General features: G+C 40.3%; 1 protein-coding gene across 4 annotated transcripts, besides 10 other annotated features; it reads right to left on the bottom strand.

The window, feature by feature from the left end:
• Positions 1-497: part of a mobile genetic element that runs on past the window's edge.
• On the bottom strand, positions 455-7427 carry CG1090 (uncharacterized protein). Of its 4 annotated transcripts, none has more exons than NM_001275323.1 (7): positions 6810-7427; positions 3802-4032; positions 3514-3748; positions 2804-3093; positions 1769-2744; positions 1420-1608; positions 455-1361 (listed from the first exon to the last, which is right to left on the bottom strand). In NM_001275323.1, the coding sequence occupies exons 2-7, from the start codon at positions 4000-4002 to the stop codon at positions 1351-1353; spliced, it is 1902 nt and encodes a 633-aa protein (NP_001262252.1). In that variant the 5' UTR covers positions 4003-4032; positions 6810-7427; the 3' UTR covers positions 455-1350. The 4 variants fall into 4 exon arrangements, with proteins under 4 accessions (NP_001262252.1, NP_649459.4, NP_730819.2 ...); NM_141202.4 differs by having other exon boundaries at positions 7023-7427; NM_164343.2 differs by having other exon boundaries at positions 7343-7427.
• Positions 4920-5288: a mobile genetic element.
• A 1320-nt stretch (positions 7428-8747) lies between the features above and the next one.
• Positions 8748-9679: a mobile genetic element.
• Positions 9680-9688: 9 nt separating this feature from the next.
• Positions 9689-9732: a mobile genetic element.
• A 163-nt stretch (positions 9733-9895) lies between these two features.
• Positions 9896-9944: a mobile genetic element.
• A 302-nt stretch (positions 9945-10246) lies between these two features.
• Positions 10247-10364: a mobile genetic element.
• Positions 10365-10383: 19 nt separating this feature from the next.
• Positions 10384-10562: a mobile genetic element.
• Positions 10563-10621: 59 nt separating this feature from the next.
• Positions 10622-10872: a mobile genetic element.
• A 317-nt stretch (positions 10873-11189) lies between these two features.
• Positions 11190-11387: a mobile genetic element.
• A 481-nt stretch (positions 11388-11868) lies between these two features.
• Positions 11869-12164: a mobile genetic element.
• The last annotated feature ends 2319 nt before the right edge of the window (positions 12165-14483 follow it).

Genomic DNA, 14483 nt, shown 5'->3' with positions numbered 1-14483 from the left:
AGTCCACTACTGTTATAAATGCAACTAATATACTAATGTACATCTCAGCTTGCTGGCCCTTTGGCAGAATGTTCACACATGAACACGAATATATTTAAAGACTTACAATTTTGGGCTCCGTTCATATCTTATGTAAATGAATCGAGAGCGATAAATTATATTTAGGATTTTGTTATCTAAGGCGACATGGGTGCATTGCTCAAAAACATGTAATTTAAGTGCACACTACATGAGTCAGTCACTTGAGATCGTTCCCCGCCTCCTAAAATAGTCCCTTAGTGGGAGACCACAGATAAGGTCCTCGCCGCTCAAGATAGGCAGATGTGCCCGAGCGTGGGACCTCGATAAGGCGGGGACTATTTACTTAGGCCTCTGCGTAGGCCATTTACTTTAAGATGCGATTCTCATGTCACCTATTTAAACCGAAGATATTTCCAAATAAAATCAGTTTCTTACAAAAACTCAACGAGTAAAGTCTTCTTATTTGGGATTTTACAATAAGTCACATAACTATTTGATTGTGGTGTGGGCCATATTGCGTTGTCAATTAAAACCCTTATCTGCAATAGCTACTTTGTGTTGTTCTTTGTTTTTAATTACATACATTTGTCTTCCTATCTACAGTTGTAATCTCGCTTTACAATTAATTTTCTTTTCTTACATATTCATGTGTAATTTCCTCAAAATTGCGAATCCATTTTAAAAGTTCGGAAATTTTAAAACTCTTTTTATGTCGTTGAAGATGATAACAGTAATCATTTACGGATTTTGTCCCTCTTCCTTTAATTTTTTATGCGTTATTCATGAGTTTCATAATAAAACATCAAATTAACTTATATATATATTTTGCAATGATAAGAAGACAATGGAATGGAAGAGAAGAGAAGACGTTGGTGTTTAAAAGAATTGTAGCCCACAAAGACGTGCTTTGTTTTGAAGTTAACGATCTTTTGTTTAATGTGATTTCAATTTAATGGCGAAGATTGAAAAAATTTATCAATGATAAAGAAATTACACCATTATTTGTTTTCATTTTCCTATGTGTCCTTAAAATACGTGTTAATAAATATAGTATACATTTACATTTATAATATTTGTCTTTTGGTTTGTCATTCTTTTGGTGCAATGTAAAAATCCATGTAAAACGGGATTTGAGTATTAAATTTGTCATCTAATTAACGTTAGGTAAATATTACTCCTAATTTTTCGTTTTCTTTACGTTTTCCAGTGTTTTTGGTTTGTTTTAGCTGCAGCTTAGGACAACTCTACATGTACGTAAATGTAAGTATGGAATTCGAAACTTGGTGCAGGCAATGAGAATGTAGATCCACTGCTGTTATCGTCCTGATCTTAGTAGGTGCCTGAAATGATACTTTCCGATTAGAGGAACTCAAGATCGCCCCTGTGGTGCATACTAACTGGGGCACTCGGGTGGGTTCATGTAGCCGAAGACATTTAACTCGTAAAGCGACGCCAGTGTGATGAAGAACAAATACCAGACCATAAGAATTATGCCGAGTCGCTTGTCCAGCTTCCATCCGTTCAAGTGCGTCGACAGAATTAAGAAGACGACGGTGGAGAAGAGCGACAGCGTGGAGTAAGCCAGTCCTGAAAATCGAAATTGTTTGGAAAACAGACAGGAGAGGGAAATAGCACCTAAGGATTAGACTTGAACGGTATTACGAGCGCTGCTACTTGGCCTAGGACTCTCATGCCAAGGACACACGACGATGACTACAAGGTAGATAGACACGCAAGCAATACATACCCTTGGATATTACGTTGACGTGCGAGCCGGGCTTAATGATGGCCGTCTGTATGAACCAGGGAAGACCTAAGCACACTAGTATATCAAAGACATTCGAGCCTATAGCGTTCGACACGGCCATGTCGCCAAAGCCCTCTTTGATAACGGCTATTGAGCTTAGGGCATCCGGGACAGACACGCCAGCGGCCACAAACGTCAAACCCATTACGGTGTCCGGAATGGCAAGCGTGGACCCAATCACGGTGATCATCCACACCATAAAGTAAGAGTAGAACGATATCCACACCATCGACATTAGGAAGGTGAAGGGGTACCAGTTGCGATACTGCTCCTGCCGGCAGTCCGGCATCGTCTTCTTGCAGAGAAAGTGGATCGGGTAGACCACGTACCAGGAAACCAGAGCTGGCAGCCCTCCTTCCATGGGACGCAGTAGAGGATCGCGGCGCGGTTCTCGCTGCTTGTCCGTGGACTTGTAGTAGTCGTTGCCTCCGGCCGAGGTGGCCTGAGTAGACACAACCTGGCCACCACTCTTGACGGCCGCAGGTGGACCATCGCCTGTTACCACAGACTCGGGCTGGTCGGCATGGTAGCCCATGTTTTCCTGACCACTGTGACCCATTCCCCAGTCGTCAACGGGCGGAGGATTGGCCACTGGATTCGGCTGGCTCTCATCTCCCCATGCGGCGTTCGGGTCCCATGTCGGATTCGGATCGCTGTAGTCCTGGTAGTCGCTTTGCGGCTTCGCACTTCTGGTCTCGCTATCATCGGTGGCCTTCTGTCCCTGGGTCTGGCCGACACTTTCTTGGGTGTAGGAGCCTTCTGGAACATTTTTGTAGGTTACCAGTGCTGACTGCTCTTCCTTACTAGGTAGCTTGAAGGGTAAATTCAGACCCAGTGCCCAGCGTTCCAGCTCCGTATTGAAATGGAGGGCCACGCAGTATCCTACGTAGCAGAGGAGCATCACGACGGACTCAAACTAAAAAAAAAAGGATATCAGATGACGATAACGATGGTTTCTATTTGGTCGTAACTTACGCATGATATAACGTCATTGAAGATGATTATTAACATTACAAGAATAGAAACACAGTAGAAGAAGCAGTCCCGCACCAGGGGCCACCAGTTCAGTTGGCAGACGGTACCCGAGCACAGGGCGCAGACAGAGATCACGAACATAATGTTAAAAACGGCCGATCCGATGACCCCGCTGATGCCGATGTCGTCCTTAGCAAAGAACACTCCTATCACCACAGTGGCCAGTTCAGGAGCCGAGCTTCCGGCAGCCATAAACGTGGCTCCCGCAACATCTGGCGATAGCTTTAGCTCTTAAATGGAATAAACAAACGAGTGACGGATATTATAATAATCCTTTTGCTGCACCAAATAGTTGAATATTTAAAATATTTCAGTATTCACACCTCGCCAGAAAAAATGTGATCATATAACCATTATCACTTCGGTGCCTGTCAGTGATCGAAAAATAAAATCGCCTGTGGCTGGGCCGGTTATAAAGGGTTACCCATCAATATTTTGGCAAAATACATAATAAATACATTACATACACGAAGAAATTAAAGCTTGCAGTGGTTGATCATAACGAGTGGTCATGGCGAGGTAAAAAACAAGCCACGACGCTTCTTCAAATGCAAAATTGATTGCCTTTCTAAATACACAACCGAAAAGTTGATATTCAATTTTGTATGCTAAAGTATCGATCGCCACTTTTTGTTTGGCTGAGGACTCACCCTCGCAAAGCCGATCCAGACTGGCCACAAAGTACTCATCGCAAACTATTGCCAACCCGAAGAAAGTGAAGACTGCCACCAGTATGTGGAGGATAAGGCCGCCGTGCTGTCGCGCCCACTTATTCATCAGCGGCTGTGGAAACTGCTCGATAGCCGGGGGCGTGCAGTTGTCCCGCTTTGGGCGCCAGGTGGGAACCGCGCCATGAATGGGAGTCGATTGTGTACTCGCCTGAGGCTATCGGAGAAGGTTTTAGTCCTAAGTGGTCGTGGATCTTTATGACACGGTACCTCAAACGCCAGTGTTGTGTCCAGAACGGAACTCTCTGAGTTTCTCTCTGGAGTATCCTCTCCGTTGGCCTCGGCATCGCCAGCGTCCTCGGCCAGAGCGCCCACATCCAGAGGCAGGACCTGTCCGTCCTTGGTGTCTCCTTTGGCGGAGTAGATGCTGACGCAATAGTATATTAAGAACAGCAGCCCCATGTTCCACATGCGGGCACGGCGGGATCGACTGCGTACAATCTGCAAAGGAAATATTTAGGTTAGCGCGGTTTACATATGTATGATGTTCGATTCCGGCCACTAAAACGACATGTTTCTAAACAAAAACGTGATAACTCTCCATTACTTTCAATATATCATTAATTCTAGAATTCATTTAATAAATGTTTTTGGTAGCCTTTGGGACATACCCTAGGTTTTAAAGAGTTAACAGACCAAGCTGGTTCCCATCAATGTGATAAGGTGAACATATGTACTACTTATTAATGGTATAGACGTTTCTTTAATGAAAACGATCAATTTTGAGTATTTGAGCATGACTTGTCTATATTACCAAAGACGCCAGAATATTATTCTATTGTCTTGATATTACCAACATCACAATAGTCTTGTGTAGCAAACTTCAGACTGAAAATCATTTTACACCCTGCAATGGTATAAATAGAGTTAAAAAGTTTACTGTCCGATTAAGGCTTATTATAAGAACATTCTTTGAGTTTTATATATAGAAAAGCTTCGCATAATGGAATGACCAAATACTTAATCTGTGATATCCCTTCAAAAACGATTTCCTTTATCAATCAGTGTTTGTTAATTTGACACAAACTAACAAACTCATTTGACAGTGTACAAATAACAGCTTGGAAAGGAAATAATGGAGTACTAAGATTTTTTATGCTGGGGTATGGTGGTTGGCTTATTGCACAAGCCAGCTTTGTCTGCCGCTCTTTGGTAGAAATGTGACACCTACATACAATAGTTTGAACTACAGTAAGGCCAACCACACAAAATATTCATATAAGAACATACATATCTTCTTACCAAAACTCAAGTTTACCTAAGCTTTAAGCCCTTTTGTCTGGAATTTTACCTTGTATGTTTATATTACATTTTCCGACAAAAACAATAAAGAATACAATAGTCGACTTCTCGACTATCAGATCTTCGAAATTTCATAATTTTCTGGGATATCGATAGTTATTGGTGATAAAAATTAGAAAAAATTAAAAATTGTTTAAAAAAAAATGAAAAAATATCAAAACATTTTCAAAAGTATGGGCTTGGCAGTTTTGGGCGGTTTGTGGGCGTTAGAGTGGGCGTGGAAACATTGCTCTAGAATCTGTATTCTTAATATCAACCTTCTGGCTTTTATAGTTCCTGAGATCTCGACGTTCATACGGACATGGCTAGATCGACTTGGCTATTGATTCTGATCAGGAATATATGTACTTCATATGGTCGGAAACGCTTCCTTCTGCCTGTTACATACTTTTCAATTTTCGGTATGTAGATCCAATGCAGGAGGTGTGCATACATACATAAATCTTCCCCTGACTGTCCGATACGCTTTACCCAGTTAGTAGAAGTGAAAAAATGATATTTCATATATGTATATTCATATATTTTGTCAGCATAGCGATTGAAAATGCCGAAAATAAATTAAAATGGTGTCCATCTCAACATTGTATATTTTATAGTTCCCGATATCACTGCGTTTATACGAACAAGACCAGACGACTAGGTGGAGCAGATAGTAAACCTGCTCACCTATTTATTTAAAGCACTTTATAATCGAAACCACCGATGCAAATTTTTTTCCATTTATTTCCCCGGTATTCCATGGAAACCATATAATATATATAGTGTTTCGATTCGAATATATGTATATTTAAAACCTGCAATAGAAAGCAGAAAGTTGAATGCTTTGTGCAGAAAAAACGTTTGGTCAGACGGACATAGACATATAAACTCGGTTGTTAATACTGATCAAGAATATATACTTTATATGCTCGCAAATATCTTAGTTGCTGCGTTGCAAGCTACTGACTCAAATTAAAATGCCCTCTGCAATGTTAAAAAAAAGGGTTCGAAAAATTTTTATTTTGAGGCCAGTTTAACGCAGCTCTTTTTCAACATTAAAGCCACTTTTGTCTTAGACTCTAAACGTTTGGAAAAGTTACATACATTTGTATGAACATAAAAACATATTAGGGAGCACAGAATTATGAATGCTTAAGTAATTTCATTGTTTAAGAGAAAGTACAGCACTTATTGTGCACTAGAGTTTCTATACCATCTGACACTATGGACCTTGTCTCCCAACTTCTAGAGTTCTGACAATGCTGAATCCACTATAATCTATAAACGCAGATGTGATTGAATAATTGAAGTTGATATTGTTATTGTTGTTGCTGCTGGTGTGATAACAGCGCACACTTAAAGCAAATTCCCGAGCGTCGGGACTCTCCTCTCCCTCTCTCTTAAGAGAGAGCGAGAGCGCGAGGGAGCAGCGAGAGCAAGTGGGGAGTTCACCATTAAACACGACCGGCCCTGGGATACAGAGATAGCATCGTGAGGAGTGTGGGGCGTGATGCGAAGGTCTTGGCGGCGTCAGTATGACTGAGTGACTAACGAAACCAAAGCCACCACACCATTCCGTGAGCTCAGTGCCCCCCTTTCGGGCCACTCGGTCATGCCGCAAAATATCGATTTACAGTTACGCTTTCCTCTCCCCGTGACCCTCCTGCGCTGACAGCACCCTTACTCCCGCTTGCTGTTGGGTAAGGTTGCAAGAGTGCCGCAGTGGTTTTCGGTTGACTTTTGCCGTTAGTTACCGTTGTTGTTACTGGTGATGCTGTTGTTGCCTCCACGGGTCTGCTGAGAGATATGGGAAGAGGGGGAAGGAATCCACGATGACGGCGTCATCTTATAAAAATAAATGACTATGCTTATTTAATAGACTAGGGGACAGTGGCGTCGGACTGGGAGGAAAGAAAAGCTGTGGTAGCTGAGCTTACATCATACACGTTCGTATTTTACTTCAGCGGCGCAAGACAATGGGGCATAGAAAAGCAAATGCGCTGCTTCTGCTTCTGCCCCATTCTGCTCCTTCAACAAGAGTCGAGGGGTGACAATTGACTTGCAATTTGCATTAAGGCAAAGGATGTGCATAAACATGGCTCAGCGGATTAGGCCTGCACCTTGTGGCCCATTTCATAATCACTTTTTACCATTTTCACTGTTGCCTGGTGGCGCTGCTCTAGGTTCACTCTCCGCGGACTTTTGGGCTCGTTAATTGCAGGCGGTAGTTAAATTTTTAACGGAAAACAGATACAGAAGAAACAGTTGCCTTGGAAAACATGTGAGGAATCAGGCGGAGAGTTGAGTTCACTTGGCCAGCTCCACTAATCCATAGGCCTTTAACTTAATCTCGGTTCACTGGGGGCTTTGAAGTAGGGTTTCGCCTAGCATATCATTTTACAATCGATGATTTTCGCCCTTTTCCTCGCCGGGCGAACGTGGACGAGTATATGCGGTTCGAATCGAGTACCTCACGGACTAAAACGAGACGAGACACGGCTAGAGTGGATCGAGCTGGCCTGGTTTTCCACCGATGACGTCTGAGCGCGAACTGATGCAGCGTCGTCGTCTACCGCACAACTTCGCACGGATGGAGCGGACGTCCACCAGTGGCAATCCACCACAGCCGAACGCTTCGGCCGGAAATGTGAAATAAGAAAGTGCGACGCCTGGGAAATGGCTTCGGTGTGGGTGGGGGTGGTGGTTGTGGGTGCGAGTGAGTGGTCCGGTAGCGCCATCTATAGACAGCTTTCCAAGTCGTGGTCCGTGGAAATTATAAGCTGGCAACAAATTGAAACATTTTAACTAACTTTTCGCTGTTGGATGGAAAAACTTTCGAATGGAGTAAGAAATATAAAATAAGAAAAACTCAGAGATATCACAATTGAATTATGATATGTATGATATACGTCATACATACAATGATATGTATGTATATATTCCTCCACTTCAATTTTATATCGATAGCAAAGCTCCTCGTGCAGGGTTGTTATGGAGAAATTCTCAAGCCTAAGAATAACGAGGGATAGCATTGTAGTACATATGTATTTGTTTGATTATTATTTATTTGCGCACAGCCTAGCCATCAAACGTCAATTGCGATGGCATAGTCAAACAGCAAACAAGCAACCTCTGTCAGCGCATCATTTGAAGTGCCGCTAAGGACAGCATTTGTCTGGATTTTGCCACATTATCCTTTAGATGTGCAACGTGACTTGCCGCTTTCTCAGATCTTGCCGCTAGCTAAGCATGCCTCTGCGAAAACACAGTTCTTTAGAGGACATGTCTCCGTCGTCCTTCTGAATCGTCACCTACAAAAAAACCGCTTGAACAATGACAAATTTACCTGTTGACACCTACAAATAGACAATTCGTCTAATTAATGGGAGCGCTCCGGAGACTACTGAGCCCATCCAAGAAATATGACGGCTTACAGTTCCTCAATTGTAACAGGTTATGGCTTAATTATTAGTCGATGGATCTTTAGGGTTCATAAAGATGCCAGACTGTCTGCCAAACTCCAGAAATATTTGCAGTTCTACGAAAAAACAGCGCATGTTCTTTCGTGGACAGTTCAACGAAAAATATATCACTTTCATTTTATGTTAACGTGTGGCTAGGACCAGCTTACCTCAAGATATTTTTTAATGAATATAATAAATGCATAGGTAAGTAATGTATATCTCTTGCCATAGAAAAGTTGAGCAGGCATGGCTTTTAATTTTGCTAAGAAGAATATTAATGACAACTGCTTTAATCGTCGTCCTATTACATTGAAGAGTATGTTAATTAAAAGAACTCAGCAAGAATGATGGCCATGAATCCCAATTAAGGCGCCGGCTAAACTCCGTGCTGCGGGCATCATGCGAATGCCTCTCAACTGAATAGGTTTGACTATTTGTTTAGGTTTGAAACGTTGTAACTTAGTTATATGCAATCCGATTTAAGCGAAATAAATTTGTATGTATGAATAGATCAGTCATTTGTTAAATAGCAAAGTTTCTGATCTCTTAAATTTGTGTTTATATTCTTTTTTATTTTTTTTTTTTTTTCAAAAACAACAAAAAATCTTCATTTTGTTGGCTCAATTGAATAGGTTTGACCACTAAAACTATTTAATAAAGTATACATTTATTAGTATAAAGAAAAATTTCAAGGCACTGGATAGATAATAAAAGGCACTGTTTTAGCATTATTTAGTATTTGGTATGGCCACCCTTGTTTTTAATTACCTCAAACATACGGTTTGGAATCATAATATTTTTTAATTTCATTTAGTGAAATTGTTGCCCAGGCTTTTTTAATTGCTTCAACTAGGGTCTCAGTGTCACTAAATTGTCTTCCTTTTTCGTACATTCCCCTGGACAAAAGTCCCCAAATGTTTTCAATAATGTTAATGTCAGGGGAGTAAGGCGGCCACTCGAGCAATTTAACGTTTTGGTCTGTGATCCACTGTTTTATAATCCGAGCCGTATGGATGGGAGCGTTGTCATATTGGTACGTCCATTGAATATGACCATAAATCTCAGAAAACTCTGGAAAAGCCTTTTGAAGCACAGTCTTATACACGTTTGGGTTCATTTTCGAGGTGACAAACTGGAGCTCGCAAGTTCCATAAAAAGATATGGCTCCCCACACCATTACACCACCTGCACAAGTGTGATGACGGCTTAAAAAACATTCTTCCTTTCTTATATCATGGAAATAATAGTTATAGCCATCCGGTCCATCGAGGTTGAACTTCTTTTCATCGGAGAAAACCACCGTCTTCCACTCCTTGTTCCACGTCATGTGTTCTCAGGCAAATTCTGAAGAGAAGAGATCAGAAACTTTGATATTTAACAAATGACTGATCATTCACTGTATCTGTTAAAAAAATCAATTTCCTTTTATCAAAGTCTTTATTCGCCATAAGTAAAATATGATCAGAAAGAACGCGTAGATCGCCAACAACAGTTACAGTAAGCACACATCTAACGTATACTTTGGATGTATTTAATGGTAACGAAAACATGAGTAGACTCTATAGTCGAGTACCTCGACTATCAGATACCCGTTACTGAGCCTGTGAAAAAACGAATTCTCGTTCGTTTAACATTATTTTTGTCATAACCATAGAAAGTGGCAAGAAAAATCATAAAATTAAAAAACAAAAAAAATGTGAGCCTGGACTTCTTGGGTGATACGAGTCGATATCGATAAAAATTTAAAAGACAAATAATAAAATAAAAATAATATTAATTTTTTTTTTCTAAATTGTGGGCGCGGAAACTTTGTGGGCTGTGCAACATCAGGATACAAACTTGCACTGCGTCTACATATGTCTCTGATATTTGCATCTCAATGTTCATATGGACGGAAAGACTATGACGACCGGACAGACCGACATGGCCAGATCGACTCCGACATTGAAACTGATCAAAAATATATATTACTTATATGGCTGGAACCGCTTCCTTTTACCTGTTACATATTTTTCAATGCATCTAGTATACCCTTTTACTTTACGAGTTTAAACTTGGAGACATATGTATAAGATTATTATTAAAAGCATTATTATTAAAAGCAGTCTATATCGGATTGCAAGTAATGTTCTTATACTGCAGGCATATTTTAACATCATCTGCGCTAATAAATACAACATAATTATACAATTATAGCTATGGGAATGTCGTTAGTAAAGAAGGTAAGCATCAAGTGGATGCTCATTGCCACTGGGCTTGTGGGAAAGGCAATTTTAATACTTAACTCCGTTCGCATAAACGTCGAGATCTCCGGCACTATTAAAACTAAAATAATGAGATTCCATACACATAGACGCAGTGCAATTTGGTTACTGATTTAGCGCCCACTTCAACGCCTACAAACCCCCGAAACTGTCACGGCCACAATTCGGAAATTTAATTTTATTTTTCCCAATTTCTATTGAAAAATTTAAAATTCCAATAGCTGAGTAACGAGTATCTGATAGTCGGGAAAATCGATTAAGGCATTCTCTCTGGTTTTATCTGGTAAAATCGTTCCCTGCATGTTATATAAGTTTTTAGCGGTTAGTGGCTTTTTGAAAATGTTAAAAAATTTTATGGGTAGCCGACTATTTAATTAATCATCATCAATTACATCTATACATTCATGTATGCAGGTTGTGAAAGTGTATTATGGGCAAGCAATAAAAACGATTACATTAGCAAATGAATGAAATATTAAGTTTAAAAAAATAGAGTATATAAATTCAGAAAATACACAAGAATATCTTGGAATATCTATGCAGTCAGCAAGGAATTCCGTCGGTACCTGTAAACAGGTCTACACTTTTAGATCACTAACCGAGTCGATCTGGAGATCTGGAAATGAACGTCGAGATCTCGGATTCTATAAAAGCTAGTAAGTTGAGATTAAATCTGTATGTAAATTCAAATGACGTCTACGATTTTTCTTTGTTCAAAAAGATGCCACGATTACAATAATGCCCACAAACCGCCCAAAACTGCATCGCCCAGACTTTTGAAAAATATTTTTCTATCGGAATACTAAAAACATTTTTTTGTTTGATTTTTTCCGGTTTTGATATTTTTATTTGCCTATTTCAATTTGACCAAAAATATTTGGAAATTTCTTTCTTTGGAAATTTCTTAAAACTCGACTACAGCGTTTTCTCTTGATTCGTTTTATTCTTAGTCTTGTTAATTTTTATCGGTATACCAACAACATTTTTCCACGCCCCTTCTAACGACTTTTTTCATTTCATTATTCGATTTCGAATGAAATTTCTCGTTTGCATTAGCAGTAATAAAAGTATTAAAAATAAAAAGTAAAAATTTGTTAGCTATTGGGAATGGTTAGGTAATAGGCATTATTATGCCTCTAATAATTAACTAATCACAATAACAATTACTTGTAAAAATGCAAGTAAGAGATTTAAATTTAAAATTTGTTGAAAAGGACACGTTTGAAACTATATAAATGCTGATACTAAGTTAGCGTGAACTACATATAAGTTAACACGCGCAAGGCCAAAATCGCTAACTCCACGATAAGACCGGACGCGGCCGCAGTAACGTCAGCGCGACTGCAACTAAGTCGCGAAATATGACTCCTGCATTCCAGCACCAGCCAAATGGTCACTGCCCGGAGCGTGTGAAACGCAATGTCAGCATTCTGCCGTGAGCGCTGCTTCAGAAGACGGGCTACTTCATATTAGGCTTAAGTTTTCTGTCTTTAGTTTAAAAACTCATCAGAACGCGCATAGTCGCATAATAAATCGCAATACGCAAAATCGTTGTCTGTTAATTTATATGTATGGTGCCCAGAGTAAAATTCAAAGCTAAATTCTGAATGAATACTAACTAAATGTTACTAATGCATATTACTAACAAAAAGCTTAAACAAGAAATCCTCGACTATCGGATACAGGTAGAAGTAAGACGTAGAAAACCAAACATTCTTACACATCGAAAGAAAAAATCTTTACATTTGAAAACGTTGGGCGTGCGACTGTATTTGCAACTTATGCGCGTTACAGTGGGATCGATAGAAATATGCAAAGCGAATAATGAATTTATTTAAGAACAAATAAAATTTGAAATGTGTGGTCGCAGCATTCGTGAGCTGATGTGAGCATTTAGACTTTGTTGAAAACCTTTTACTTAGCAAGGAACAGGTATAAAAATCATGATACGAAAATCTACAATAGCTTAGCAATGTTATCCTTGAGTCTTTGGTCTTTTGTTTATTTAAAGAAGGTGTCACACTGACAATATACACGTTAATATATGTAAGCTTGGGTGTATAAAACTGGGAGCACTTTATCACTCATTTAAAGGCGGCGTTTAGAATGAATAAAAAATATGAGTTAATGACTCTCGCATGATAGCATACTTCACGCGTCGCACACCTTCGTATTAGGTTTTAAACTAAATACAAATTCGGTGACTAAAATGCGGCACCAAATCGATTGCGCACGCTCAATTTAAGCGGCGACCCAATGTCTGCCACAGAAGCATAAGATCGGCATCGGGAACGGGACGGGAGGGGAGGGGCTAGCCACATCACCGCAGGAGTCGTGTCTCCCTAAGCGGCTGCCAAAGGTGCCACATTCAATCCATTCAATCCGAGACAAAGACGCCACCGTCATAATGGAGAAAAGAATCCGAGTTGACTCTTTTTTGACGTAACTACCCGAAATTGGCTCGCTTGTCATTATTCATATCCCACTTTCTATTCAGAAATCCAGGGGAAGGTGTCAGCCGAAGGTGTCGTCGCTGGCCCTCCGCTTCTCGAAGACGTGCCACTACTTTCGCCGTCGCCGAGTCCATTGTTCGCCGGCATTGTTCACTTTGCCTCATCGAGTGGCTGGGCCGTGGTTTATAGCGGCGATGAATTCGGGATCGGGGATGAGGCAATCCTTTGTGTATGCCGATTCAATAAAACACTTATTGTGGACAAATTTCGACATATTTCAAGCGCAGTTTTTGTTCTTTCTGTCTATTTTGTTCTCGATCGGATCTGTTCCTCTTCATTCGGGCTCAAAGGCGATGCTCGACTTGACTCTTAGCCAGAATCAATTTATTTTATGCGAAATAATCGTGTTGATGGCTTCGTTCTCGCCCTTTTTGCTCATTCGGTTCTCTTCGCTCTCATTCTCACCCTGCCACAGCGACATTTCGCCATGGTTTCAACCCCAGGTTCAACCCCCTAATGGCAAGAGTCTGCAAACCCTGGGGCTGGATTTGGGCTTAGGCTGGTAGCGCCTAGGTGAAGAAGGGTGGAAGTAATTTAAATTTATGATGCCCATTTATAGTAGTTTTTGCGGTTTTTGGACAGTCGCATATCACAATGGGTCTCAAGGATCTGGTGGGTATAAGGGGCGGGAAGCGACAAGGTTACAAATGGATTGAAGTGCACAAGTAAAACCATATATTTTAATATCAGTGTTTATTGGGTAAGTTAAAAACCACCAGTTGTCTTCGCAATTATTTTAAAGTATTGTACTATCCGAGCGCGTAAATAAAACAAAAGTTTTCGAAAAAGCTTTTTTAATTGTAGCAAACTTATCTTATGTGTGCTCCTTTCTTTGCAAGTGTTGGAAATGTATGTATCTGTCACCTAATATAAATTAAATTACTTGCGAGCAAACTATTTTAAATTCGTTCTGTTGGCTGTATTGGGTGCCATCAATGCGCTGTAATCAATCAATTTTTCGGAATCATAATTTTTATGGAAAAACGACATTTTTTATATATATTTTTTCATCTCTGTCTGAAAGCCAAAAGCCAATCAATCAATCCAAAAACCAATGTTTGGCACGCTCAACAATTGTAAGGCCCTCAGATAAAATGCCGTGATAAAATGCATTCGCAAGGTTGATTGATCCCGATCGCAGGCGAAGATTTGCGCAATGCACACCTATCTTATACATGTAGTGCACAATGGGTGGGTGAGGGCTTCATTTCAAAGCGGCTCAGTTCGAGCTCAGTTCATCATTCATCCGGCCTATTCACAGGACTGCTATCCATTCATCATGGAAAGTGGGCAGAGGGAGATGGACCTACGAACTGAAGTCGTTAGGTAAACACGAATTTATCGGTTATTACTTGCACCTTTCGATCATA

Source organism: Drosophila melanogaster, chromosome 3R (assembly GCF_000001215.4).
Source record: "Drosophila melanogaster chromosome 3R".
Taxonomy (NCBI): Eukaryota; Metazoa; Arthropoda; class Insecta; order Diptera; family Drosophilidae; genus Drosophila; species Drosophila melanogaster.
This window is presented reverse-complemented; position numbering and strand designations above follow the sequence as displayed.

Coding starts and splice junctions, on each gene's coding strand:
- CG1090 (NM_001275323.1), bottom strand. CDS start 4,002: ATGTGGAACATGGGGCTGCTGTTCTTAATATACTATTGCGTCAGCATC. Junction 3,094..3,513: donor TCTGGATCGGCTTTGCGAGG/GTGAGTCCTCAG, acceptor ATTCCATTTAAG/AGCTAAAGCTATCGCCAGAT. Junction 2,745..2,803: donor TCAATGACGTTATATCATGC/GTAAGTTACGAC, acceptor TTTTTTTTTTAG/TTTGAGTCCGTCGTGATGCT.